The 27989-nt window shown below is 35.4% G+C and overlaps 2 protein-coding genes across 7 annotated transcripts in view; one reads left to right on the forward strand and one right to left on the reverse strand.

Moving 5' to 3' along the window:
• LOC148957166 (GTPase-activating protein CdGAPr-like) overlaps window positions 1-19870 on the reverse strand; it is a 46260-nt gene extending 26390 nt beyond the window's left edge. The window contains exons 1-6 of one of the 6 annotated variants that reach the window (XM_089115818.1): window positions 19743-19870; window positions 16889-17005; window positions 9189-9270; window positions 1859-1955; window positions 1248-1309; window positions 200-287 (exon numbers count right to left, since the gene is read on the reverse strand). In XM_089115818.1, coding sequence (XP_088971944.1) covers window positions 200-287; window positions 1248-1309; window positions 1859-1955; window positions 9189-9256 — 315 coding nt within the window. In that variant the 5' untranslated portion in view covers window positions 9257-9270; window positions 16889-17005; window positions 19743-19870. Of the gene's footprint in view, window positions 1-199; window positions 288-1247; window positions 1310-1858; window positions 1956-5404; window positions 7318-9188; window positions 9271-10647; window positions 11067-14294; window positions 15192-16888; window positions 17988-19738 lie in introns of those variants that run through there. The other 5 variants (XM_089115820.1, XM_089115817.1, XM_089115816.1 and 2 more) reach the window with 5 other exon arrangements.
• A 25-nt stretch (window positions 19871-19895) lies between these two features.
• Window positions 19896-27969, forward strand: LOC148957167 (calsequestrin-1-like). Its single transcript, XM_089115825.1, has 13 exons — window positions 19896-20223; window positions 20930-21014; window positions 21369-21435; window positions 21709-21742; window positions 22222-22327; window positions 22632-22705; window positions 23688-23771; window positions 25490-25539; window positions 25887-25932; window positions 26107-26161; window positions 26727-26827; window positions 27206-27280; window positions 27567-27969. Exons 1-13 carry the CDS (start codon window positions 19972-19974, stop codon window positions 27825-27827), a joined length of 1290 nt encoding a protein of 429 aa, XP_088971951.1. The 5' UTR covers window positions 19896-19971; the 3' UTR covers window positions 27828-27969.
• The last annotated feature ends 20 nt before the right edge of the window (window positions 27970-27989 follow it).

The raw sequence follows: 27989 nt of genomic DNA on the forward strand, positions 1-27989 counted from the left end.
AATTTGGATACAGAATAAATCGAGTCCTGAGGCTGAATCGTCGTATTCTGGCATGGTATAAATTTTCATATAGGTTGCATTTGTAAGTGAGTTTACATACCATGATTCTTGTAACGATTCCATATACAGCTTATAAAGGCATTATAGAAATACGTAGACAGATTAATCCAAGAAATTGCAGCCACAAAAACAAACTTACTTCAAGTTTTCCAGGAATTTCTACGTTGTTATAGTGAAAATGTGACATTTCCTCTATGCGCGGAAAGCGTGATTCACTGCTCACAAGCCTACAAAAACGGAAACATCTTTAAAAATAAATTCACAGCACATCTAAAAGTGTCTACTAGATCCGCTATAAAATGTCTTAAAAGGGAGCGGAGGTCAGATTTTCCAGAAATGAACATTAACTGCTAATCTACGTTAAGTATTTCGGCTGCACAAATAATTCTTTAGAATAAATCATGCTTTTAGTTAAATACTTTCTTCATTGAAGGCTAAAAAAGATTACCTTGAAATAAATCCTGCACATGTTTTGTGCATAATTCACAGGATTTTTATAGGATAATAAATTGAAACCAAAACCAGTTGTTGGCTTATATTGGTCCAACGGCAAAAGGTTTTCTGGAGAAAAATGGGCAACAAATTTTCGAAAGAGAGGTTCAAATGTCTTCTTGTCTACGTAAAAGAGTGTTCTAGCCTCGAATGGCAGAGAGACCAGCAAAATAAAGGGCACGGTTTAATTCAAGGTATGGAAACCAGCGGATCATTACCACTATTCTTCAAAGTATCAAACATGTATAAGCATTTTAGAGGTTTTAAAAGGGGACTTCGTCTAGGATGGATCTCTATAACAATAAAAGTTAAGCTGAAATTACCTTAGCTAGGCGGAATTAAATTATTGTCTACAACATCGTATTTCCATCCTCAGGCACCACACACCAGTCTAAAAGTGAGGGGGCAGACTTCAAAGGGGGTGTCAGAAAATTTTTATGCCCCGCCCTCAAGAACGCCGGAAAAAGCCCCTTTTCGAAAATACTTGCTTATTTCCACTGATTTGCTGTATAGGTTCTTATAAGGCTGTTGTTAAATCTGCTGTCAAATCTGCTAGCATTAAAAAGAGTATACAGGTCTAGGAGAAATTACTAGCAAGTTGTAGATACACTACTACAGAAGCACGCGTTTAGAATAATGGTGTTATAACATATTGGTGTTATAAGATCCCTAAATAATGACAAACTCGCACATACTTTTTAACTTTAATTCTTCCAATAGTTGTCTCTTCCAATGGCTCTTTGAAAATGATTTCATTCTGCAAGCAATGACAAAGGTTTCTTGTGAGACCACAATCTAGCATAACGTTTGTTACTCCCACTTATTCAATCTCAACTCGATCTATGCTGCTGCTTATCCAAAACACACTTGAGTGGGTCTCAGCTCACGTCATAGGTAAGAAATGCCAGATCAACAGTTTCAATTGTTTTTAAAGCAAATGAAACAAAAAAGGAAAGAGGACCAATAACAACCAATGAGAACCAATGAAAAAAAACGAAATAAAAGCAAAAGTAAAACATCGAGAAGCAAATTTTAATGTTTACTGCCAATGAAAATTGGTCAGGTAGTGTCCCTGTCGTGTTCTATTCGAAGTGAAAAGTATTAAAAACGCTTGAGACGGTAGAGTGGCATTGAAGATAGATAAAGAATGGGGATACCTTTCCGCTCGCTAGCTTGTAGCAGCAGCAGATAGACATGGCAAAGAAAAATATGATGGGAAACCTAGACAAAGTGAAGAAATAAAGCATGTAGCTGTCACAAAACATTAAAGGTGAATTAGGGATGATGTATATGCAACAGCACTTACTTCACTTGGTACTGGCATAGTTTTGTCAAACAAAATGCTGCTTCGTTTGGCATTGACCCTGCCATCCACAGAGAGACGCATAAGCTTTCGGTTGACACTACAAAAAAATCAAGTACTCAGTAGATAAATCTTAAAGCTCAAAAAATTAACAAGATAGTGATACATTGCTCGCTTCATGAAAAATAAATTTATGTAAAAGCTGGGTAAATTTGCCAAACTTTTCAGAAGTGCAGCAATGAGAGACCATGTAAGCTTGATTCCGTTACCGACCATACCCATAGTTTCCGCACACCTGATTTTATTTTGGCATATTTCTACAGATTCGAAGAAAATGATTTTTTCTCGCCTAAAACTGACAATGGCTATAATCGAGTTGTCACAATTTAACCAATCAAGACATTAAAAACCTATGCAAAAAAGTTGAAGCAAAGTGCTCACCAGAAATTTGACCCTCTCATCCCTAACGCTTATCAAATAGTCTTGTTAATTCAAGAAAAGAGTCTGGTAATATAAATGTCTGTAAAAAGGGAATGTAGCCATTTCTAGCAGTAGTTGATCTTATTCGAAAGCCACGCAACCTCAGACCTTGAAACTTCCAATTCTACACGTGAGCAACCAGGTCATTGGGAAGCAAACATTCAAATGCACGTTGATCCGATCCGGCGATGAGCGGGGAACGTCTGGAGTTGGATTAAACTGCTTTGCATTAGCGCATAAAAGGCTTGGATTCGCGTGCGGAGACACTTACCGGTTGCTATCTGTAGCATCTGGTAATGTCGGGTTGCGTCAGACATAGGGCGTTATTGGAAGTCTCCTTCACAGGATAATGTCCATAATTACTACATATACCTGCTAGAGGGCACACCAGACAACGCACTGCTTTGATATGCCTTCATACTTTTAGTTTGGAAAAGTACTTGAGATGGCAAATCCTCTAGAACTTTGATTTAGTGCATCACACATTTCATTTCCATCAAAATTATGACCAACAACAATTTTGAAAATAGGCTACTAGTATCCCTTGCGAAAACTGAATAATAAGGCAACACGTGATGTAACAAGGTACAGGGGCGTCGAGAGGCGGGTTAGGAGGGGCAAAAGGTCCGGGCCCGTGCTCCGATGGGGCCCGTGATAAAGTAACATGATCTATTTACAATGCAAAAAAGGTACTATTTCAGCTACTTATACGGAATCAACGATTGTAAGTTTATCGCAGAGACATTTCCACATGTCCTTGATTCATGCAAGTTTTTTTGCGCATTCTTGTAAAAATCCTTGAATAACTTTTTCAACAATTGTACCTAAAAAGAGCGTTTCCCTTGATCTCCAGGAGATTTAAGAGCGTGGCTACAGGAAATTTTCTGGGGGTCCCAGTTTTGTGAATCACTCTTGGGCCCGAGTTGCCCCTCGACGGCCCTGACAAGGTATGACATGAATACTGATTGATCATTAACTTCAATCTTATTATAAGTCTGAGATTCTACGAAGCTTAATTCTACTTACGACTTGGTATGAGACATGAGTGTACGGTCAGGGTAAAATCATCACGAAAATAATTCGCTTACTATCGGATAGAAAAGATTCGGGAAAATAACTTCGGACAAAAAACTTTCGATGCATTTTTGAGAGCTTCTGCCAAACACTTTTTGTGAAATATCCAAAAGCATACTTATACCAAATTTACGTTAATAAACCTAGCTAACTTGACTTGGATATATAGATGTAATATAACGAAGAGCCAATAGAACACTAAGAGCCACGGAAAAACTAACACGAATCGATCAGAGCGTCAATTGCAATTAAGTGTTCAATTAGAATAAGCAATCAATTAGAAGTGGCAAAATAAATACATATTATTCAAAAAGTTGGTTTCAGATACGTATTCGAACATGACTAAGACTGAAATTAAAAAATAGAGAGAGGAGGGTGGTATGTAGTGGCGTCGCTAGCTCGAAAAAACTGGGGTGGACATAAACAAATTTTTTCTGTCACGCCCTTCGGGCTCTTGGAAAATCCTTTTTAAGTATTTTTTATCTATTTTGAAACTTTTGAACAAGCAACTTTCTCAAGCAAACTTTTTTGCAACAGTAGCTTTTTTGCCAGTGCGAAAATGGAAATCGATCTGATCAGCCCAACTCCACATCCCCCCCCCCCTAAAAATTTTTCAACGGATTTTGAGAAATTAGAAAATCGACTTCTGCAAAAACCGGGGTGGGCATGTCCACCCCAATCCACCCCGTGACGACACGACTACTGGTGGTATGGGCTTTTTACGAAACTAAAACGGGCACCATAGCTCTACAGTCATTGGCAATCTTCTTTATCTGCGCTTTCTAGGCCTATCTGAGCTGGACTTGTGTACCATTCGACCAAAATTGCTTCCAGACGCATAACGTGCGTGAGACCGAAAGTAGCGAGAGAGGGGGTGGTTTAGGATTTTAATGACACTAAAATGTGCCAACAGCTCTGCATTCGTATTTAACCCGAGTGTGTGTAGCCCTTCCATTCCGAAATGTAGTTGAAACCATACGAAAATCTCCTTGTTATTGGTTTTATCATGTTTAGGCCCCCAAACATCTTTAGCCCCCCCCCCCCCCCTCAAACCATAATTTGTTCTGTGGACCTTTCTCTCTTGGCTGGACAGGCGAGCCACGAGTTACATGCTTGTGCTTTTCAAGCTCAAAACAAAATATGTGTATCTGCCTGTTTCAACTTTGGGTTACTTTAAATCAGATTTAAATCTGATTGCGACTGGCTTAAGAAAATTTTAACCCTGACATTTATCAATGCCATTTAAAAACTTAGATAAACACAATTAAAGTTTTCAAGTTTCGGAAGGTTTTCAAAAGCAGGGCATACGATAATATTGCCAATTCTTCTTAAAAAGTCTTCAAAAGAGAAAAAAAATCACTTCTCTGAAAAATCAAACAGTTAAAACGATTAAACAGAGTATTATGATATACTTTCAAATATTTCTATATCGCACCAGCTTCTTGTTAAACAACTGATAAAATATTTGTTCACAATTTTAGACTTACAAACACAAGATTATTTTAATCAATAGAAATACATTGAATTTTAAACTTTTAATTTCGACACGGGCACAGCATACTTTTTGACAAAACATTCCGAAAACTGGACGAAAAACGGGTTTCTTGAAAGCCATCTTTCCTTCAAAAATAAGAAGGCACCAGGTGCATTTGATTTTGATCTGTTAACAAAACAACTTTATATTCCTGGCTCACATGCTAAAAACACTTTAGATTCTCAAAGTTTTCGATCACCAAAAGCGCCTTTAGCCAGCTTGCAAAATTTCTCAATATTTACCAAAAATTGTTACCAAGAATTTAGAGGACTAAACAACATATAGTGCCATATAATACATATGGTGACGGAAATTGGAATCAAGAGTCAGAGACTGATCAAGTAATAATATAAAGTAGAGCAAACGGCGTGTGTTCCAAGACACGTGCTACAAGAACAATGTTAGCTGTGAACATTTCCTTCAGGCGAATTAAAGAAAATTCGAAATTCAAATTAATTTACCTGCGTATACTACAAAGGCAGTAAAAAACCATTTTGATCTTTGCCACCTGTTTAGTGCGTTGTGAAAACAGCTCTGTGTGCTTCTCTCTTTTTGAACACTTCAAATTTCAATATGCCACGATGTACGCATGTAGAAATTTCCAGATTGTGAGCAAAATGCCTGACTCAAACGAGTAAGGTTATATATTTAGGTAGCATCCAGCACCATCACTAAACAAGCGTTGTTTTTTCTTATTTCACACAGAAGTTTGTAACATTATCCAGGAAATCAAAGTTACTTGCACAAAACCAGCAAACAAAAAACAATGACAGATACAAGTAGCCAGGAATCTTGTATATTCACTGATAAGTTGCCAATCGCGGAAAACTTTAAACCAGGAAGTTTTCTACTGGTTATCTTGACATGTGGTATTAATGCCAAGTCTCCAATAAATCCGTCACAAATCTTGCATAAAAACCAAACAAAGAAAGATTTTGCAACTCTTCTACAGACGCATTCCAGACTAAACTTCAGCATGTATGTACATAATTTTGCAACTCATTTCGACAAATATTTGCGATCTTCTGGAATGTGTTATCGATGAACAAACTATGTCACAAGGATAGATCTGGCATTAAACAGGTAAATCATACATCAAGAAAAATTACATTGTTCTCAGCATGCTCTTTTGTGATAAAATCACGTGACACACGAAAAAGACCGATTATCGCCCAGACAATGTCACGTGACCTTCGTAACTGATAATTTTCAATGAATTAGAATCACGTGACTATTGAAACAAACACAACAAAGCGACACTTGGGTCTGAATTATTAACGAAGAAAGCATGCTTACTCTTTATTACCAGCATTGTCCAACTGCTATACACCTGTAAAGCATCATTTGACCCTCTGAAAGCTCTCCATTGCGGTAATTTACAAGTTTACACCGATTCTTAGAGTCAATTAGCGTTACCAAAATTAGGCCTAAAGTGCATCTAATCTTTTGGCTACAAAATATTCCCTATAAAAGCGGCATATGAGAGTTAATCACAGTTATTTTCTAGATTTAAACACAGCCAATCACCTCATCGGGAAGCCGGCTGGAATCTAATTTGCGTCCAAACCACTTGATTTCCAAGATCATTTTATAAAATTCTACCGAAATATGCTAAGATAAAAGCCATCATTTCAAAATATTTTATTTAGTAAATAGTTTGGGCACATTGGATCTACCGTAATAGTTTTTCAAATTGCAATTCATTTCAATGGTACAGAAATAGCTATGCAGCCTCCATTTTTGAAGCAGAAAATTAAAAAAGGCTCTCTTCGTTTTTGATGTTTCGGATAAAAATATAAAAATTTTAATTGACTAAGTTTTGATTAAAATACGACAAGCAGCTGGTATTGGTTACTTTCCAAAGATGTATAGCAGAATAAACCCCCCTATCAATACGCTCCCTCTATATTAGCACCCTCTCGTTAAGCCCTTCTCTGCAACTTCAAAAATTAAATAGCCCCCATCCCCTCCGGGGCTTAATGGAGCTTTTACGGCTGGCAAAAAAGTAAACGACTAAGACCAAGAGAAAATGGCAGCGCATGACCCGTTATATGAAATTTTATACGGGCAAGAAGGGTAGCTCCCTTTCCCTAAGTTGGTACATTGAAATGACCTGAAATGACCTGGAAAAGGGAGACGCTGTCGAGAAGACAAGAAATTGACAATAAAACACTTTCACAGAAACATATGCTGAAGTACTTCATGTATCACCACCGCTGTGAAAGGGTATTTAAGCAAAAAACAATCTGTTTTTATGACGCTGAGTTTGTAGACATATGAGAATTTGATTTTTTAGAAAAAATTGAGAAACTGCACGATAAACGTATGCCCTTTTTCTGCAATATTACAGTGTTAAAGTTTGAGTGATAGATTTACACAGCCCCCCCCCCCCCACACAGAGCAGTGTGATTTAACCAAAATCAATTGGCCAAATAATATTACCAAAAAAGATCTATTTCCAGGACCCTTCTTCTTGAAACGTCTCTTTCAAAGTCCTTATTATGGCAGGAAACTCTCCTTAACCAAGGTAAACTGTCCTTGTATAATTTGCAAACATTGTTCCAAAAGAACGTTCGGGATATACGAGTTTCAAAATACGATATTAACTTACGCTATTTGGTGTGTACAACAGGATGGTTCTAAGGTGCCACTCTGAGTTTCACGCTTAATGCGATCACCTGGCAACTTACGGCTCTCGTATGGAAATCATTTAAAAACTTCATCCTACGATTTTTAAAACTCAGATTAGGACTTAAAAGCAAACTTCTCTTGATAAAGCATATGTCCAAAAACAATTTTTCTAGATCGAGCATGGCAAAAAGGGCTTCATTTTAAGTTCAGAAGATTGTCCCTGGAAAATCGCTAACTCTTTTCCACAATTTTCTGTTAAACCGTAAATAGCTAATTGTTCTAAACAGTTTGGCTTATAGTTTGGGAGATATTTCTGTAGGTGTCCCACAATGTTCGATTTTGGGACCTTTGCTGTTTCTTGCATTTACATAAATTTATCAGTGACTTAAAGGTAGGCCTGAAAAGTATGATTAAATTATTTGTATTATAAGTTCCCTTTATAATGTTGTAAAGGATCCTAAACTCGCAGCTGATGATACACACGGCGACTTGAATCGTGTAGATGAACGGTTACATAGATGGATGATGTCCTTCAACCCTGACCCCAGAAAACAAGCTGTCGAGATCATATTCTCAAGGAAGTGAGACAAACTTGGCCATCGCACGATATTTTTCAATAATATACCAGCAAAGAGTGGACGAGCATAAAGATCTTGCATAAACACTAGACCCGAGCCTTCCTTTTCCAGTGATATGAAGTTTCCTTTTCCCAATAGCGAAAATATCTTCGGAGGGAGCAGGGCCGTCGCTAAGCACTTTCACTTAAGGGGGTGCCATTCACCAATTTGCCGACAAAATAGGGCATGGCCTAAGATATTTCAAAGTGGGGGTGTGGCATTTTGATGCAATTGATTTTGTTTATCAAAGATGATGTTCTCGTTAGTCAATCATCGCTTCAATTTTCGAGTGACTGTGGGTACTTGGGGCTCGAATGCCTTGAAACAAAACCGAAAGACGAGGTCCCCCTGCGAGCGGAGCGGTCAGGAAATTTTTGCGACCACGCCCTTCAGATTTTCTTAAAATGTATTTCTTGCAGTCATTTCTTGCAATCGTTTAGAGCTTTTTACTATTTTTAGGCATACCTACGTTTCATTGATTTCATTCTTAAAATGGAGTTCATTACTACTTGAGGCCCCCTCGACCTCAAGGCCCTGAGGCACTTTGCCTCCTTTCCCTGCTTACAGTGGCTTCCAGTACCTCCAGGATCAACGTTCAGAGTTTTTCAATAAACTTTGACCCTTCCCTAAACCCCAAACTTTAGGTAGAAATCAGGTCGCCCTGGATATTGGACATTAGATTCTAGACTCCGGCTGCCGACATTTCCCCCTCCGTAACACCCATAGCGCTTTCTTTTCCTGTTTTGAATTGCTGAGGGCTTTTGGGCAATATTTTTAAGTTCACATCCTCATCTTACCCCAACTGTTCGCTAAAGCTATTGCTTTGGGAACTTTGAAAGCAAAACCCGAAAAACACTTTTAGAAAATTTGCCGACAAGAATTTTCTAGGGCACCCCCCCCCCCCGCTAGCGACGGCCCTGGGAGGGACCACCAACAACTATTTATCCTTCAACGATGGTGACTGGAAATCGTGAATTATGATTGAATGGGTACTTACGCTAGTGTTGAAGGATCCAATTGATTTCCCTCGAGAGGCGCGTTCGGGCTTGAAGGCTCGCCTTCCATTGAGAATACAGCAACTGAAACAAAATGATGTCCATATAGGTACATAATTCAATATTGATCGTGAGCTGCTAAAAGGACATGAAAAATCGACACATCACCGTGCATATTGAAATCCAATATTTCTGACCGACCTTTTCATCACGCTAAAATTACAATGCATAGTTTGTATACTTTGAGCTGTATGATTGAGGGCCTAAATGCCCTAAAACTGGTTGCCAAACAAATAGAAAACCATGTCCATTTTATGAAAACCATGTTCTCATGATTAATTGGCGTTATTCAAATTAGGGTTTAGAACCTTGCACCCAGAAAAAGTGGAAAGTGAATGGGGTTTTACAAAATGTTTGCACTTCCAGTTTGTAGTCATCCTGAATTTGTTTCATTTTGTGAAAACCATTTTCTCATGCCCAATCCTTCAAGAGCCATTGACATTGTCAATTGTAATAATTGAGTAAATTTATATGACTTTCTTACTGCAATTCCTTTACAATCAGTTTCCTTCTTTTCCCATTCTTTTTGTTGAGAACACAACTCAAAACATGTAAACAATTTTCATGCACCTTAAGTTGGCCTACTTTTCTCAACATTTTCTACGAAAATAAAGATATAAGTAACGAAGCTTTATCCAAATGCTCTTGTTTTGAAGCCTGTAAACCCCAACTCCATCCCCTTATATCTTGGCCGATCAAATTTTGAGCATCAGAGGAAAGAATAATAAAATCGGCATTTTTAAAATAATCATTCAGAATTTGATATGTTTACCACCAGATAACGTTTCTCTCCCTACTTTCCCTGTTTTGCCAAAGGCAACTTGCTATGATCATTTTCTAGGCAAGGAGGGAATATGAACTATTCACAATAACAAAAGCAAAAAAAAAATACAATGACAAACAAAGATCGCGGATCATATAGCGGATTGGGGGCAGTTTAACAGTTTCTAGGGCTAAACATGCTATTTTGTATGGTATTAAGTATATTTGGGCACTTCTAAGGGGGCAGGGGCTTAGACTTTATCTTCATTTCAATAATATTCCCCATTTCCAATAATTTACCATTTTTCAACCCAATTTCCAATAATATTGTTCCTGCATTATAACGAAACTCCAAAACAGACTATCTAGCATTCAACGAATCCAAAATACAAGGCAAAAATGTAAATACCACAATATGAAAAAACACATTGATATAAATAGTGTTGGTCGTTGGACATACTGAATATTTAAATAAAATTCTGCACCACTAACATTATTATCATTTCCATGAACTGCCTTTCTATTTTGATAATGGCTGACCCTGTTCAAAAGAGGCACGTGCTTTGGAACAGATTTGAATTGGCATTCTACAGCTCTCAAAGAAGTAGGAACGAAGTAATTCATTTTTGGATGGTTTACCTTTGATTCACAAAGCTGACGGTCACTGATCTCAGAATGTTTTCGATACGAAGTTCATGCAGAATGAAGTAGCAATCACACAACCAACTCGTGTCGACGACGCAACTGGTAGGAGGGAGGGCCCTCGTCGAAAGGGATTTACTTCACTTTTCGGCATGTAAACACTTTCGGCAAGTAAACACAGAAAACAAAACGAAGAATGCGTGCTTAGGGTACCTGCGGTCATAACATCAACAACTTGTCATTTTCACTGTTGATGTCCATTCAACCGACATATGCAGACAGTCTACTCGCAAATATCGCAAAAATTCGAAGAAAAATGTTTAGTATTATCAAGTTCGAACATGTTGCTGAATAAAGAAGAAAGCTTTTAGCATCGCCATGATGGGAAATTGAGACGATAAAGTTTTCTGGCCGAAATTGGCGATATATTCTGTATTGCAACTGTTGTTAAATTTATAGCGAAATCTTTACGATTACAAACCCAAATACAGGGGCGTAACTTGGCCAATAGTTTTGGGGGGGGGTGAAAAGGGTTTCTGCCCTGCAAAACTGAGTGGTGCCCTGCAGACCTCGTAGCAACGGTTTGTCTATAGGTTACTAGTGAAAACTTTACCAGTGTACACTGGTCTTTACCAAGGACAAACTTCTAAGCAAAAAGAACAAACTTGAAACTTCATTGCCTATGAAATTTCTATTTCTCTACGCGAGCGTAAATTGTTTTTTTATATTCACTTCATTTAATGTTGGTTTGCAAAATTAAGCTAATAAACAGCTAATTGGGGGGTGGGGGGGAAGTGGGTACATGATGTAGACAGCGCAACGAAATTCAACCCAGTGGGGCTAAGAGTCGAGTTTAGTGAGGTAGGAGGACCCACATGGTTGGGTCCGACGTGAAGAAATTTTTTGAAATTATACCTTGTAAAAAGGGCTAAAAAGCATCTTTCAGACAAAAATTTAGCAAAATACTATTGTGCTAAAAGAATTGATTGTTTATTGAAAATATTATTGTTAATTGGGAAAAAACGGGAGGGGGATGTCATGCTAAAACTCTAGTGTTAGACGTTGGGGAAGGAAAGAAACGGCAACCGTTCGTTTCAGATTGGACGTAGTTGTGAATGACAGAGGAAGATGTTGTTTTGATTGGGAGAATTTTTTTTTCCTGAACAGAAATGTGCAGTTTCTTGTATCAAGAAGGCCATCCAAAATTAAAACATTGCAATGATACAGAAAATGATTTACTGAATTAATGCAAATAAAAGAAAAATAATAAAAATTTACGTGAAAAAGTTAGCAATTAGATGAAACAAAATCGGTATCTTAACGATTTATTATGTTTTTAAGTTCATGCACTGTTAAAAGATAATAGAAAAAATGATAAAAAATTCCTATCTTGACCAAAGAGAGAAGCTCTCACTCTCATAATTTTTTAATTTTAATTTTTGCGGCTCTGGTACCCAGGTTACCATTGGCTATGACTTTCGGTAAGAAATGCTTTCGCTTTGCAAATAACGGAGCTTTTCCTTACATACCTGTTCCGTTCTCTATAATGCAATGTCAGGAAGGGAGGTTCATAACAAATACGATATTTCCATTTCAAAATTCCTAAACGGCTCTTTACGAACTTCAGAGGTGGCATTTCTGCGTGGCAATAAAGCTTTTCTTGGCGCCCTGCGAAATCTTCGATTGCCCTGCGAAATCGACTATTTTTTGGATTGGGGGGGGGGGGGGGTGTCACACCCCCCACACCCCCCCGGTAGTTTCGCCCCTGCCCAAATAGAGTACCATTTTTAGTCTTTTCAGCATCGGAAATTTTTAGAAAAATCTTTTCGCGCCGCAAATGATTCTAAATTCAAAATCTTAGGCTGGATTGTTCTTAACTTGTTTCTTAATTAAAAAGGTCGTGCAAGCAGTGCAATTACTAGCTTTTTCGGTCTAGGGAGGTTTTCAGGCCTCATTTACCAACAAAATGAGTGAGACAATTTTCGCCTACAAGTTTGAAAATTCACTGAAAAAGCACCCACACATGGGTACAAATCCTCGATTTTGAGAGGAGACGTTGTTTAAAATTACATTTTATAGTAGCTTAATCTCAGTTTGTTCTTAATTTGTTCTCAACTTATAAAATTGTTCTTATAAAAAATAGTGTACCGGGCAAGGACCATTTCTAATGTTGTAATTATTTTATTTTTTGTCAATCAATACAACAGCTTCTTGTTATTTACATCGATGTGCACTCTGAGCCACAGGTCACCTTTTCTTTCTTTTCCCAACGCACAGTGGCGGATTTAAAGGAGGCAACTAGGGGCAGTTGCCCCTCCCTGAAGCAAGTTTGGCGCCCCTTCTTTGGAAATTGTGCGCCCCTTTTGAAGAATGGGAATCAGGTGAAAAGGTTTTTGAGACCGATAGGTTAAGTTGCTTCAAGGATTACCTCAAAGTCATGTCGTTTAATCCGAGAATGGATCTGAAATCGTTGTATACAGCGTACTCTCGTCACCAATTTTGAAAATTTTTCAGCGCCCCCACTACCAAATGCCCCTCTTTCAAATTTGCTCTAGATCCGCCCCTGCCAACGCATGAGTCCTCCCCTCAAATTTCTTCTAAAAATCAATAATCAATGTTTTTCTGAGAATTGTCGAATTGTGTATTCTGAGTGGTATAGTAAATTGTTAAATGTTAGTCTGGGAGATGCATTTATAGCCATTCTAGAAGGCTTGATTTCAAAACTTTTCTTCCGCGTCGGACCCAAAAATGGTGGGTCCTCCTATGTCACTAAACTTGATTCTTAGCCGCAAGATTCAATTTCGTGGTTAGGTTAAATGAGCCAAAAATTGGTCGGAAGTTAAAACCATAAGAAAAAGCTGCAGCTGAGGTACTTTAAAACGTAAAAACATAAGAACATTGTTATCACGGATATACCTTTCATAAATGGGTAGACTATTTGCTACCCGTTCAATGTTTTCTGGATTTGCTAATGTCTAAATGTCTAACATACATCCATATCATTTAAGAACAAATCAGGAATAACCCAGCCTCAAAATTTCGGAAAACTAAGAACAAAAAGCCTGAACCTCATTTCCCTAGTTCCTGAATATAAAAAGATGTCTTTATTGGCAGCACATCTGCACCCGCCATTTTAGGCAGCCATTTTACAGCAAAAAATCATTGAAATATCAAACAATTGCAATTTTCTGCCAACATAAATTTAAAGAAGCCCTTAAGCAGCAATTCTTTCAAAGATTAGAAAAATTTCAGCATTGAAAGTTTTTAGAATTTGTTTATAAAAATAAAGGTAGATTTTATAAAATATTGGGCTTTCTGTCCCGTCTCCAAACTGAAGTTTATTGTAAAAATTATAGTGGTTACCGCGTATTCATAAGACCCACCCTTTACTTTCAAAAAATTTCGAGGTAAAATTTGTTCATTTCCTCAAGCTTTTGATTCATATAAACAGGTTCTTAAGTAAAGATAAACCAGTGGATTGGAGGATCATTAGATTATCTACTACAAACTAAATTTCCATATATCAGTATTTATAGGGGAGTAAAATTGTACAGCAACAATAGATTACGCGAGGAAGGCAAAAACTACCTTAGCCCCAAAGCAACAACTACCTCGCTGCTACCGAGATATTTCTTAGCACATACCTTTAAGAAGCTTCATCTTTTCACTGTATAGAGACCGGCTCACTTTGCTTTTACGTCTTGGTCTTTGTGAACGGTTAAAAATTAGTGTTGAATAATGGCTGCCTACGTTAAAGCCTTCATAACGATAGCGAGTTGATTAAAACACCTTGGAACTGCAGCAAACTGTGAAAACTGCTTGCATCACCTGGATACAGCTGGATCTGGCGATATTGCTGGTAGGCTTGTGGCATGTCATAGTCAATAGGATGCTAGTTATTTTTACAGTAAACAAGAAGGCTGAGGACGTGTTTTGAACGCTTATGGAAGGCAAAGACTAATGTGGGCTCACAAGCATGTGACCACAAAAAAGCCTGTGCAATGAACCTGACGAATACACAGCAATGGTTTACCATATGTCGAAGGTCTTTGCCTAAATTATCTTCAATTCATGAGAAATAATTGAACACAAGGAAATGTTTTAAATGAATTTGCTATGCGTAGTTGCCTCACTTGATAACGAGTACATGCTCGAAACGTCGTGTTTTTAACAATCAAACTATTATATTTTCATTCTGGTACTAAATTTATTTGCTAACTGTATTATCGTAGTTGCCTTTGTATCGATAAGGATACGTGCTTTGTATCGTTGCTTTACGTTGCGTTTATGTATAGCTATATTTATACTTATTATTACATCATTATAAAGGCCAGTTACAAATTATCTAACTAATAGGGAAATTGACAACTGTTAACTGTTGTTAAACAGGAATTGCGAAAGGTTCCATAATGAGTACATCTACTTAGATCATAACTTGCCTCAACCCTGCAAAAACATTAGCGAGGGAGATCTATCGCTTTATGCTTTGCTCAAGCCATTCATGTTACGAGTCAAATGTATGTCAGATTTACAAAATACAACTTTAGTCATACAGAACAAACTTAGATAAAACGACAACATTGTTAGTAAGTTTTCATGCTGTTGCTGCTGTTGTTGTTTGTTTGTTTTTTATATTCATTTTTGAGGTTTTTGTCAATGTTCGTGAAAATATTCATATCATATTGAAAATAGGTAATCAAATAATAACCATAGATAAAATTTTCATTTATCTCACAGCTATCAATTCTTCTAAATACCAATAGATTATTTGCGTTGCCTTCCCTTGACAACTTCCAGAAGGGAAGTTGAATTGAATATTCTTTCTGTTAGGACGGTTATTCTTTTAAAAAGATAATTAGTTATAAATCCTGTTACCTCCTGCTGAATAAAATAAAACGAGGGGACGCTACACATGTGTTGTTTATTACGTTACGTGGGTACGAAGACAATGGAAAGTGTTAATGACAGTGACACAATGGAGGACATGATTACGTTTAGACAATGGTCACTATAAAGCAGAAGATCTATTCAATGCCATTAGTGAGAAGGAAAGGATTTTATCACTTGAGATAGAAAATATGGAGACAAAATGAGCAGAAGCAGCGATGGGCTTATTTCAGAGGAAGTTACAAAATACAACATGTGAAAACGTCCTACTTTGTAGATATCAAACTGTCTACAAAAATAGCACGAAACTTGAACCAAAATTCGTTTCTTGTCCTAAGTCAGTGCAAAAGCAAGTTTGCCTTAAAAAACCAGATCATAAACTAAGAAACAGTCAAAAGAGGAGCTAATAACTTAATGAATAAAGACATTGAAATGATATGCTTACAAATCTATGGCTTGTATGATGACATAGGAAACAAAACGTTTTGACGGAAACTTATGCTGCAATTTATGACCGTCGATATCTCTGAATTTGTGGGAGGAGCATTGGCGTTTAGGCCGTAAGCGTATTTTCATTTATAATTTATCATTAAATCCTAGAAAGATGTCCCCTGATACCTGTTTTACAATCCTAAATAAATTATTATGTCGGAGAGATAAATTTGTAAGCACTTTGTCTCTTAGACGTGATTTTAATTCCTGATTCATCTGCTGTTAAATTCTGAAACGTGCGTACAACAATTTCATCGTTTTTAGCCCTGGACATTGAATCCTTCACATCAAAATTATTTTAAATTCCTTTAACTCGCTTTTAAAACATGTGTGTGGTTTATATTAAATCATTCATAGAGTTGTGTGTCATTTTTCAAACATGCTCCTCTTTAAATTCGATTTTGCAAACTCTAACTTCTAATCTAAAGTCCTTTATAATGACTAGTTCGAATTAGAAAGAGACTTTTCTAGCTTTAATAACTGGACCAATGGCGGTGCCAGCCACTACGCTCTGGTAGGGCGGGGGACAAGATAAAACAATTCAGGCCACGCCCTTTTAGCACTAGAAAACGCCTTTTTACAATTAAGGAAAGCCAATTTTACCTGAAAGTAACGCCCATAACTAACTGTTGGCTATTTAAAGGCAGTTTGAAAATCAAAGGATGACATCAAAAAAGTACGTTCACTTTTAGTGTTCAGTTTACCGAAAAAGATGCAACGCAGGTGAATTGTTTTATATAAACCATCGCCCAGGGCACGACATCGATCTCTCAATTTAATCTTATTTGTTTCAGTTAGAAACAATTGGAAAAAATTATAGAGACCAATAAGAGTAAACCCATCCTATTATAAGACGTACCTTTAATGATGATTTATGGTATTCATAATAGTCACACTTGATGTTGCAATGAAGTAACTGTCCTGTAGGATCTTTGAAGAATTTCGAGTACCTCGCCAGACTTCCATTGACAATGGCCTAAAAACATGATATGTGAACGATTTACTTAACGTTCCCAACAGATGCATAAACAAAATCGAAAAGCAGTGGATCGGTGCTTCTTAAGATATTCGCATTGAAAAAACATTGTCTTTACACCAAAACAAATACGAGAGAACAAAACGAAGATCAAAAAGGCTTATCATTGTAACCACTATAATGTGCGTGCTAATCTACATTCCAATGATGATTTTCTTAGATAAAGCGGCCAGAGCATTGTAATGACGGATAAGACAAAAACGGAAAGTCATGGGATTTGGTAAAAAGCTGTCTAAAACTGAATTAATCATTTTATCAGTTAACCATTCAAAATTTTGTAATATTTTCTAGTTCAAAATCTTTTTTCGCACTTTTCAAGAGAGCTTCTTTGAAAGAAATTCAATACTTGGATATAAAGACACACACCCTGCCTACAACCAGATTATTTGCTAGATTCAAATTTCTGAAGAAAAGAAGCAGAAGTTTTACCAATATTTCTCGATTACTGATTGGCCAAAGAGGTATACATGTTACACTGACATGAAAATTTTTAAATGGCAGGGCATACATTCTCCAAAAATAATATTCTGGCTAATCTTTGACCTTCCCAATACTCTCACGTCACGTGGTTAGGAATTTTATTAATGACCATAAAATAATATATTTAAATAACAAATTTGTGATTTGAAAGAAACTTAATTCTGGTGCTTCGAGCATAACTCTTCTTCAGATCACATAATTGTGTTACACCTTGTTTCTGTTGTTGCTGTAGTCACTATATTTAATGAAATTGTTATTGTTGTTGTTGTTGTTGTTGCTACGGTTCTGCTAGTTTCAAAAAATCTTATGGTCTGCTTTTCTTAGATAAGAAATTACATTTGAATTTAACTGTGTACCGTATTTTGTCATGTATAAGACACATCCTTGCATATGACGCACCCTTAATTTCATGCTTGAATTCTGAAAAAATAGCTTTTACCATGTATAAGATGCACCCCCCCCCCCTTTTCACAGTTCTTGTAAATCATGTATCTTTCAATGAAAGAATAAACTCAAGAATAGTTTAGACACAAACTCTGTAGAGGAAAATTCTTCAAACCACAATGTTTCAAATCACCGAAGTAGAAAGTTTATCGTCATAAAACAATCAAAATTATCATTAATGCTTGCAGTCCTTGAAATCCATGACATTCTTGTTTTTCACCTTTTTCATTCACAATATTCACAATGATTGCAGGGATGTGCCCTCCAATGTAGGGTACAATGCTTCCATTTTGGAGTAAAAAAGCTTTTGACAAATATTTTTCTATCTCAGCTAGAGAATATCAAAGTTCTTACTAAATTTCCTGTGAAAGTGTGATTATTCGTATTAAGACAGCAGGTGCGTCAAATATCATAATATTTTGTCTATAAAATGACACTTTGCCTTAAAGGTAATGATGGGACAGTCAATGTTACCATGCATAAGACGCACCTTTAAACAAAGTCAATAATAGTTCGCAAAAAAGGTGCATCTTATACACATTAAAATACTGCATTAGCATACAAATTATTTGCTTACTAGGTTGCATAGATTAAAGTTTGGACTAATCATTCTTCATGCAGGATGGCTGTAAATTCATCATAAAGAGTTTCAATTAGGTTAATTAAAATATTAAAAAATGTTAAACAATTTCAATTTTGGGCTTTCTGGTGAACCTTGACCAGGCCTCTCCCAAAAATGAGGATATTTGCAACGGCTTTTCCAGCCCACACAGTTTTGTATTACATCTTTTCCAGTCCATCTTTGCATTGCTGATATCAAGATAAAATGAGGATAAATATTTTATCCTCCGGACAGTTAAACATTGCTTTTTTCATATCTTTATGCAAGAAGTTTTGGTCCTTTAATAAAACTCTGTTGTTACTTTTGAGTGAATTTTCATTCTTTTTAACATTGTGCCTTGGAAATGAGAAACATTTTAAATCATTTAAACCGTTATCTTATAAATCAGAAAAATTAATAAAAAGCTCCCATATCTATTCAATTACAAGCTGACCTTGATTATAAGTTGCTCTTGATTACAAGCCATTAGCAAATTTGGTTCATAAAAAATGTAAGCAACCCTTGATTGTAAGCCACATCCATCAAAACCATGCAGAGATACTTGGTTTCAGTTTTTTGATGCAAAGCTGATAAAAATCTGATTGTGTAGATTGGGTAGAAAGAAGGGGATTAGCCTCACAACGACTTGCCTTGCTCTTTGCTTTTAGTCAGTCTCCAAAATATATGTAACAACATCCTTATGAGAGCGATTGAGATTATTAAAATGCACGAAATCAGATGATTAAAACAAACTTAATGTAACTACTATTGTAGATCAAAATTTCAAGAAGGAAGCGAATCGAAAAGAAGAGTGCAATCACTTCCTTTTCCCAGGAGGAAAAGAAAGCTACCTAACAAGAAAAGAAAACAAACCGAACGTTTTAACGCAGCTACTAAGAAAACTAACACACATTTTGCATACTAACTAAACATATTTGGGTAATTCCTGATGCATTTTAGCATAAGTCATTTTAAACAAAATTGGAAGTCTCAGTGAAAAGAAGAGGTCTCGAGATTCGAGGGCAGTTTTCAGATTACCCTTCTGCTTCAGCAATGCAGCGCACGAAAATCCAAATTGTTGGAGATTTTCTGCGAAATGCAGTAACTAACAGAGAACTTAGTGTAATAAAAAGAATATATTTTCTTACTCACTAATTTCGTTCCCCTATATAAGTGCGTTTTGGTCTTTTAACCATCTCTCCTCAGGAAAAATATTTTGATCTCTCCAACTTTTCACCCTTGACCAACCATCCAGCCTCATTTGTCTTTTCCTAGACGAGGCTGTTTCAAGATAATTTATGCGGACTCTTGGAAACCCTTGCAGATTTTAGACGTCGAAAAAAACAATTATGGTCAATTAGACTGTTGGAAAATTTCACAAATGGCGCCAGTTTGTTTTCTATTTTTTCTACTTAGCCTTTTTGTTATTACTAGGGGCCAAAATGAAGAAGATGGAACAACTGAAAGATCCGAGCGGCTAGCTGAAATGATGAAACATGACGGAGTTGAGAGGGTTGTGCAAGTAACCTCGAAGAGTTTTAAAGGCCTTGTTAAGAAGAATGATATTATTGTGATGCTTTTCCATGCACAGCAAAATGATTCACTCTATAAGCAAGAAAAATATGCTCTTGAGGTGAGAAACTGCACCAGATTTTTTTCTGATATGGTCATTTGGAGAGGAGCAATCGTCTTCTTTCAGAAAACTATATTTCATTTCTGAGTTTTAACCAAAAACCCAATGTGTTTTTTTAAAAAATAATAACGATATAACAAATACTTAAGAAGAATGAGTGGTGGAGCTGCATTTTAACTTTTGGAAGTTAAGAATATAAAGTTCCTAGAAGTTAAGAATATAAAGTTCCTGTAAAGAGCCCAGACTGGAAACTTTGCTGCGCGCCCGCAATATATTGCCCGCGCACACCTCTGCGCGCTTTTGCATATTGGCCGCGCAAAATCCCCTAGATCCCTTGACGATAGGATTTAACATTATTAACAATAAAAATAACTAAGAGTGCATGATTTCAGGCGCGCAGTCTCAAATTTTCAAAATAAACTTGCCCGCGCAAGAAGCAAAGTTTCCAGTCTGGTAAAGAGCCACCCACACAATATTGAGCTACTCATGTGCAAACCAGAATAGAGCAATTTGGCTGTTACACTTCATGCCCAAGACCTTTTTAATATATAGCAACTGATTGCAACAACAATGTCCTTGAACATTATCATATATAAATTTCTTTGAATAAATAAAAATTGAATATCTGATTAATCAATTATGTTTTCTTTTAAATTCTATAACCTGGTTTTGTATTGTAGGCTGACTTTCATTTCTTCTTCCCCAGATTGTTGCAAAATTGTTTGACAAAAAAGGGGTAGTTTGCACCACTAGCAATATGCTGAAGGATATGAAATTGGCTAGAGAATTAGGTATGCATAGCAAAACTTGGAGCATATTGTTTGGGTTATATTGCCTTTTTACTTTCAGTTTTTCTTTGTTGAATATAAGATAAATAGGCTAAGATATATATATATATACACTATTTTTAAAGTCAATGGCCTCAAAGCTTAAAACTAATGAACAATTCACTTCTATTCAAGGATGTTCCAATATGTTTTGGTGAAAATTGATCAAAGGGCAGCCTGCATGAAATCAAAACAACAGAGTTTTGTTAGGAAATATATTTTCATCACAACAAGAAGCACCATGAACTTGTAACTTGTAACTCAGTTCATAAGTTTGTCTACTTTTGAACTTACTGAAAATTTTAAATTTGTCTTCAGGTATTTCTTATCCTGGGGTTATCAAGATATTTAATCATGGAAGACCAACAACATACTTTGGTCAGAGGTTTGTATTGTAAAAATTAACTAGGATCCTAGTATATTTGCAGCATATTTTACTTATCCTTTTTGTTATCATATATTTGAAGAAGAAGCTGAAATTACATTGTTATATAATTAACTCTGTTAATGCTTAAAATCTCTATCAACTGCTATTACGTTCAAATGCCTTATTTTAGAAATTATCCATTTGCATTAATGATTTATAACTTCAAGATTTCAATGAAGTTTTAAAAAACTTGTCAGTTCTAGTAAATAGGTTACACCTTTTTATCTTTAGGTCACCTGATGTGATGGTTCCGTATCTATCAAGGGTAAAATTTATCTTGATGTAATTGTAATTATCATTATCATTTGTATGATCAAAATATTCTCCAGATCATATAATGTGAAATTTGCATTTGTCTAAAGTTGTTTTGCTTTTTTATGTGTAGTATATTGTGTGTGATACATGTATTGCAAGCATAACAAGTGGACAGGATAAACAATGTTGAGGAGGGCTGGCGGCAAAATGACATGGGGTCATGTTTGTAGTCCACAGGACAGATTTTGAGACATACCTTTTCTTTTGCTCAAAGGTTATCTCTCCAAAGCATTTTTGGCATTACCAACAAGTGAACTTTGAACATTTTTTTCGATATTCAAGTAATCAGCATCAGCGGAGAAAAAAATTAAAAAAACTGGGCAACGGGAAGGGAGGATTTGAACAACCTACCCCACCACTGATAATCCATTCTTAGTGTGCATTTTCAGGGGCTTTGGTTCTAAAATTTCTTTTTATTGTCTATTACAGATGTTTGAACCACCTGTGACAAATATAATTTCAAAAACTGGAAAAAAGAATTTTGACAATGTTCAGTTACCAAAAGTTGTTGCTTATGTGGAAAAAGAGGGTCAAGGTTGGTTTGTTGAAGTGTATTTCAATTCTAATACTACATGAATGACTTTTAGTGCTCTTAAAAATATGTTAGTTATATAAATTTTATGTGTGCCTGCAAAAACACTTTTTTAGCTTTAGTGTTTAAATACTTTTCTTGATATTGGTATGCATTTTCAGGTAAGGCCTGCAAAATATTTCCTTACAGTGATAAAGGAATAATAGAACACAATGTAATTTTCTTAATCAATCAATAGCTGTAATCTGTTGATCTTGCAAGCCCTCTACAATAGGTTTCTAAAAATTTTGTTCTGTTTGTATTGTAGAGTACACAGAGCTTGTAAAAACTGCAATGTCTTTTCAACCAATGATTCAGTTCCATGCAGTCTTTGATGCAAAGGTAATTTCATGCCTGAAGAGATTTAAGAAATTTAGAGTAAAACCTACCTCATTAGACATTAAATGAATACTGCTTATTATATTCAGAAGAACAAAGTAGAATTGAGCAACAAATTTGGAGCCAAATCAAAATAAAGTTAAACTAGTATATAAGCTGGATCTCTTCATATCATGCAAAATAGCTTGACTTATGCCAAGTCTGAAATTTCATGTGATGCTTTTGTGGGAATTGCATGCAGTTACACATAAGCTCAATGGATGCCTTCAGTGTTCCAGGTGTGTAAAATGTTGCACACCTTGATTTTTGATGAGAGAATGTTTTTGAGTTTTCATAAAAATATTTAATGTTAAACTTTACATCTTTAAATGTTGGTATTAGTATGTGCATCCCTATCAAAGTCCTACCACTTTGGCAGATTTAAGTCACACAACAGTTATAAAGCCAAGTTGTTTACAAAGGGCAAAACTGCTGAACATGAAAATTACGAGCTTCCTATTGTCCAAGGAATCATTTTTCTGCCATTTTAAAAAGAGAACAACACAAAAGATGAACAAAAAATCACATGCAAAGTCTCACAACTGATGCTTGTTGCCTGTTATTTTTAGCTTGCCCAGACCCCTGGCACAAGACAAGTGTTTCCTTAAAGCAACAAGGATTAATTACATTGTTTCTAATATATTCTTGAAGAATTGTGTTCCATTTTCTACTTGACCTCAGGAATCAACTACAAATCTGGTAGTCAAAGTAGCCAGAAAATTGGTACTTGTTCTAAAAAAATTAGATTAGTTTTATAAAATGCCTAAATGCTGTCCAATGACCGAGTGGCTTCACAAAGATCATTATAATTCCAAATAACATCGTTACAAACAAAACCTGATGTACACATGGCACTGCTGGATATATTTTACTTCTTTGTATAGCAATTTAGCATTCTCATAAACTCTTATGATGTATATTTGCTTATCATATATTAATTTTTTAGATTGCAAAAAGTCTGCAGCTGAAAAAGATTAATTCACTACTCTTTATTAAACCATTTGAGAAAACTTTGAAACTGCCCAGTGCTGTAAGTGTGTGTATTAAAGTTTTCTTTTAGCCAATATTTTAATTTATATTATTCATTTGCTAAACTGTTATGAATCTAAATGATAAATGATGAATTATGGAGAAATCAATTAGATACACATAAAACAATTTAAACTAATATGGTTGGAATGAACCATAACTTCCTGGTACAGCAGCTCCAGTTTCTTTTCTTTTGTATAAGTGAAAGTCCTATGCACTTTACTCAGACAATAAAAGGGTAATTTGGTGTTAAACTTTTAGCATTTTTAATTTGTTAGATAGGTTTTTTATTGATGATATTTTGAAACATATTCTAAAGATGTTGTATGAAACTTGGTACATGGCTGTTTGCGCATCTTGAAGCAAAATTTGGCATCAAGGTCCACATTTCATAGTATTAAAGTATTAAGGCTAGTTTACACAAGATAGTTTTCCATGACAATTTTTAATTGACAATTTTTTTTGCTCATGTAGATGAGGTCAATTTGAGCTCATATGACAATTTTTCATATGACAAGTGTACTTTTTCAAAAGCTGGCATGCCAGCTTTTATTCGCCATATGAAAAATTGTCATATGTAAAACTTGCTCATGTAAACGCTTTGACAAGTAACTTGACAATTTTCTTTCGCCCTCACACCTCGCATGACCCCGGTGCCATAACTGTAAGTAAAATCTCAACAGCCATGTCCAAGTTCCAATCTTATGTTTCTGGCGCCAAATTTATTTATCAAAGTGAAGCTAGCCTACAAAACTGAGCGAATACTGCTGGCGAAATCCATTGCCTTCAGAACGAAAAGGTGTCAAAGAAACTTGCTGCTCAGCCACATGAGCAAATACATTTGACAATTAAAAACTTGTCAAATATCCATCTACACGAACAAGGAAACTTGTCAAAGAAAATTGTCATAGAAAATTGCTCGTGTAAACTACGCTTTATATCATAGCTTTATTTTTCAAGTGTTATAGACAACCACAAAAGAAACTTCTATTTTTTGTCCCAACATGACTTCATAAAAGTAATGTACTAAACAAGCATAGGTAGACTATTATTCTTAACCTGTTTTCAATCTAAAAATTACTTCCTGTAATGATAATAGTGACAAATCAGATTAAGAGTGGTTCTTTAAGCACAATCAACCAGCACATACAGTTTTACACTGTTTAACAAGCATATTGTGTCATGCAATTCCCTAAATGGTGAATGCTGTAATTTAAAGATGATTCCCAGGGCAACAAAATAAAGTTTCTGATAATCATTACAAAGCAAAAATGGCTGAGATGCACAACAATGCTACTTTTTGAGAATCAATTGGTGACAAAACGCACATCTTTTCTCGCCTAGATGCATGTCAAGTGGTGGGTGCGTCAAACTGAGGCCTGCCTATACTTGCTGCCATTTTCAAGGTTAATTAATGCATAACAGAGAATGGGCAAAATAACCATTATTATTTTAGAAGTATTACCAGTTTTGGCATTCAATAGGCTAAAAATGGAAAGTCAAATAATGTTTTCGTGTGATTTTCTGGCCATCCTACTATTTCTATGCTGGGCATTCTGCATTATGCACAATCTTTGAATTATTTTAAGACTTTTTAAATTCTTTATGCTTTTTAAGATGCCCTACTTCATGAACAAAATTTTATCTTCATTTTCTAACTTTTGATACAACATACTTCAATTCCTATTGCACTGTTAATGTAAACTTTATTTTCTGTAGGTTACTTGGAAAGAGAATAAGCTTGTTGATTTTTTGAATCAAAACAAGAAGTAAGGTTCTTGACCAGCTTAGCTTCCTTTTGAGAATATATATTGCACAATGTATAACACCAGGGAATTTAGAATACTTTGATTATTTTCAGTATATAAATAGAAAATTTATATGATAATCAACATCAAAATTGCTTTTCTCTCAATTCTGTACAATATCATCCTCACCCTAACAGGTTTATGGCAACCATCAGACAAGGATCACTGTTAGCAAACTCAAAGTTATTTGATTGAAGTATTATACTGAATATTTCAAAAACTAAATAAAAAGAACCTGTATATAAATATAAAGAATCTAATATGTAAATTTTTTATTATCTATATTGTCATCTTGTCACATTTCATAGGCAGAGCATCAAGAAGATGTTATTAGAAAACATCCATGAAATATGGGTATGTAAATGAATCTAATTTATCAGAAGACTCTGTAGAATTCATCCATGAATTTATGCATTGATCATTCTCATATTCAAAGATTGGCTTGATTATGAGAAATTCATCGTTATTGATTGTCTGCATTAAACTTACAAAAAGTGGCACTGACCATTCAATGATTTTCATTTTTAGTCACCAGACATGAAAGGATATATAATAGCAGTATTTGCCAAAATAGAAAACCCAGGTAAACTGATTATTATGGCTGTTAGTAAATAAAACCTGTATTGTGCTCTTAGAGATCATTAAATATTTAAAGTATAAAAAAAATTCATCAAAATGAGATTCAATTGTGGATATTTTTTATTTTCTTTAATTCCTGTTACCGACCTTAAAATCTTTTTTGTAAATTTTGTTGCAAAGCTTTGTCTTTCAACAACTTGATGTAGGCAAATCAAAATTCCCATTGTTGGTCTATTAAAAAGATATCCCATTAAGAAAATTCATCCTGTTGCCTGGCTTTAATATATGCTGACCCTTTAATTGTTGCATCCAATCCTCATAGACAGACCATATATCAGGTCCCCTTGCAACCCAGGAACCCAAATGGTGGGTCTTGACAAAAGAAGTGTTTTTAATTGACACAATTCTGAAACGTGACACAAATGGTGTTCAATAGTTGATGACAAACAGGATCCACTAGGTAGTTGCCAATTACCACTTTTGTGCTTTGTGTTTTATTAGACTGGCAGAAACATAGTTGTAAAGGGATCAATTTGCCTTTGGTGACTTCTTGCCTTTGTCCTTTTTAGTTGGAAACAGATTTTTCTCCTTGGTCAAATCTTTGGTGAGAAGTGTTGGAGACAACGAAAAGCTTAATTTTGTGTGGATAGATCCAGACCCATTTCCAGCAGTAAGTTTATAGAAATTATAGCAGAAAATTGTTAAAAAGATTTATATTTATAACTATCAGATTTATATCTTGTTGCATTTCACAGGCCACAAAGAGCAGATTAACTAGTACACAGGTAACTTTTCAATTGGAGACTGGCCAACCACTACTTTTGAAACTAAGGAAGGGATACTTTAATCAATTTTAACAGAACAGTTTCCAGCATGTCTTTTAAAAGACAAGCCAGGAAATGTCTTCTAAGGCAATGAAAAAACATTTGCAAAGTTTTATGAGAACCCATAATTGCATTAAATTACTTTATACTAGTTTTGCTTGCAAAATACTTTAAAACTGCAACTTTTTTGAACATATTCTTCAATTTTTTTATTTTAATTTTAGATGAAAGAATACTGGCAATCAACTTTCAATGTTGACCCAACAAAGCCCAGTATAGGTGCCGTGGATTTGAATGAGGTTTGCAATTAAATTTTAAAAAGTTAATTTATTCCAGCACTTCTACTGAGCTTTTTTCCAAGGATGTTTAAATTTTTTGGAAATTAATTTTTTTGTAAAAAAGCACCAAAAAACAGAAAAATTAAGAATCTTCCCAAACTGATTTTCATTGATTGATCAAAAAATTGATTGATCAAAAAACAGAAAAATTTGTTTGCCACAGTGCTCACTGATAAGAGTACTTTTTGTGATTTACAATTCATTTGCATTTATTTAGTATTCAAGAAGTATCAATTTGCTTTAACAGCAAGCATCTACATGGCTTTTACAAAAGGAAGATAAAGAGCTAAAATTATCTGACTTAAAAAAATGGTGCAACAATTTGCTTGCTGGAAAGCTGAAATTAGTTCCATTGAGAGGTAAAGGAAAAGACCGACCTGAAAGTACAAACAATGAAAATGCCAACACAGAAAGCAATATTCAAACAGGAAAAGATGACAATTCCGGAAACCAAGAGGCAGGCAATCAAGGGACATTATCAAAAGATGAAAACAAGGATGAATTATGATTTTGTTAACATAGCAGAGCTGTTGATAATTCTTTAGGGTTATGAAATTTTTTTAAATAAATTTCTATTTTACCTTTGATATTGCTCAGCATTGATTTCAAGAAAATGCTAAACAAAAAAATATATGGCAAATAAAATGAAATCTCGTTTTACTGTGGTGCA

This window comes from Rhopilema esculentum, unplaced genomic scaffold, assembly GCF_057945365.1.
Source record: "Rhopilema esculentum isolate cy_ngs unplaced genomic scaffold, ASM5794536v1 HiC_scaffold_37, whole genome shotgun sequence".
Taxonomy (NCBI): Eukaryota; Metazoa; Cnidaria; class Scyphozoa; order Rhizostomeae; family Rhizostomatidae; genus Rhopilema; species Rhopilema esculentum.

Bases quoted from the DNA above. Each gene is read 5' to 3' on its own strand.
- LOC148957167 (XM_089115825.1), top strand. From the start codon at position 19,972: ATGGCGCCAGTTTGTTTTCTATTTTTTCTACTTAGCCTTTTTGTTATT. The intron at 20,224-20,929 runs GTGAGAAACTGC...CTTCTTCCCCAG, and splicing joins AAGAAAAATATGCTCTTGAG to ATTGTTGCAAAATTGTTTGA. The intron at 21,436-21,708 runs GTTTGTATTGTA...TTTTATCTTTAG, and splicing joins ACAACATACTTTGGTCAGAG to GTCACCTGATGTGATGGTTC.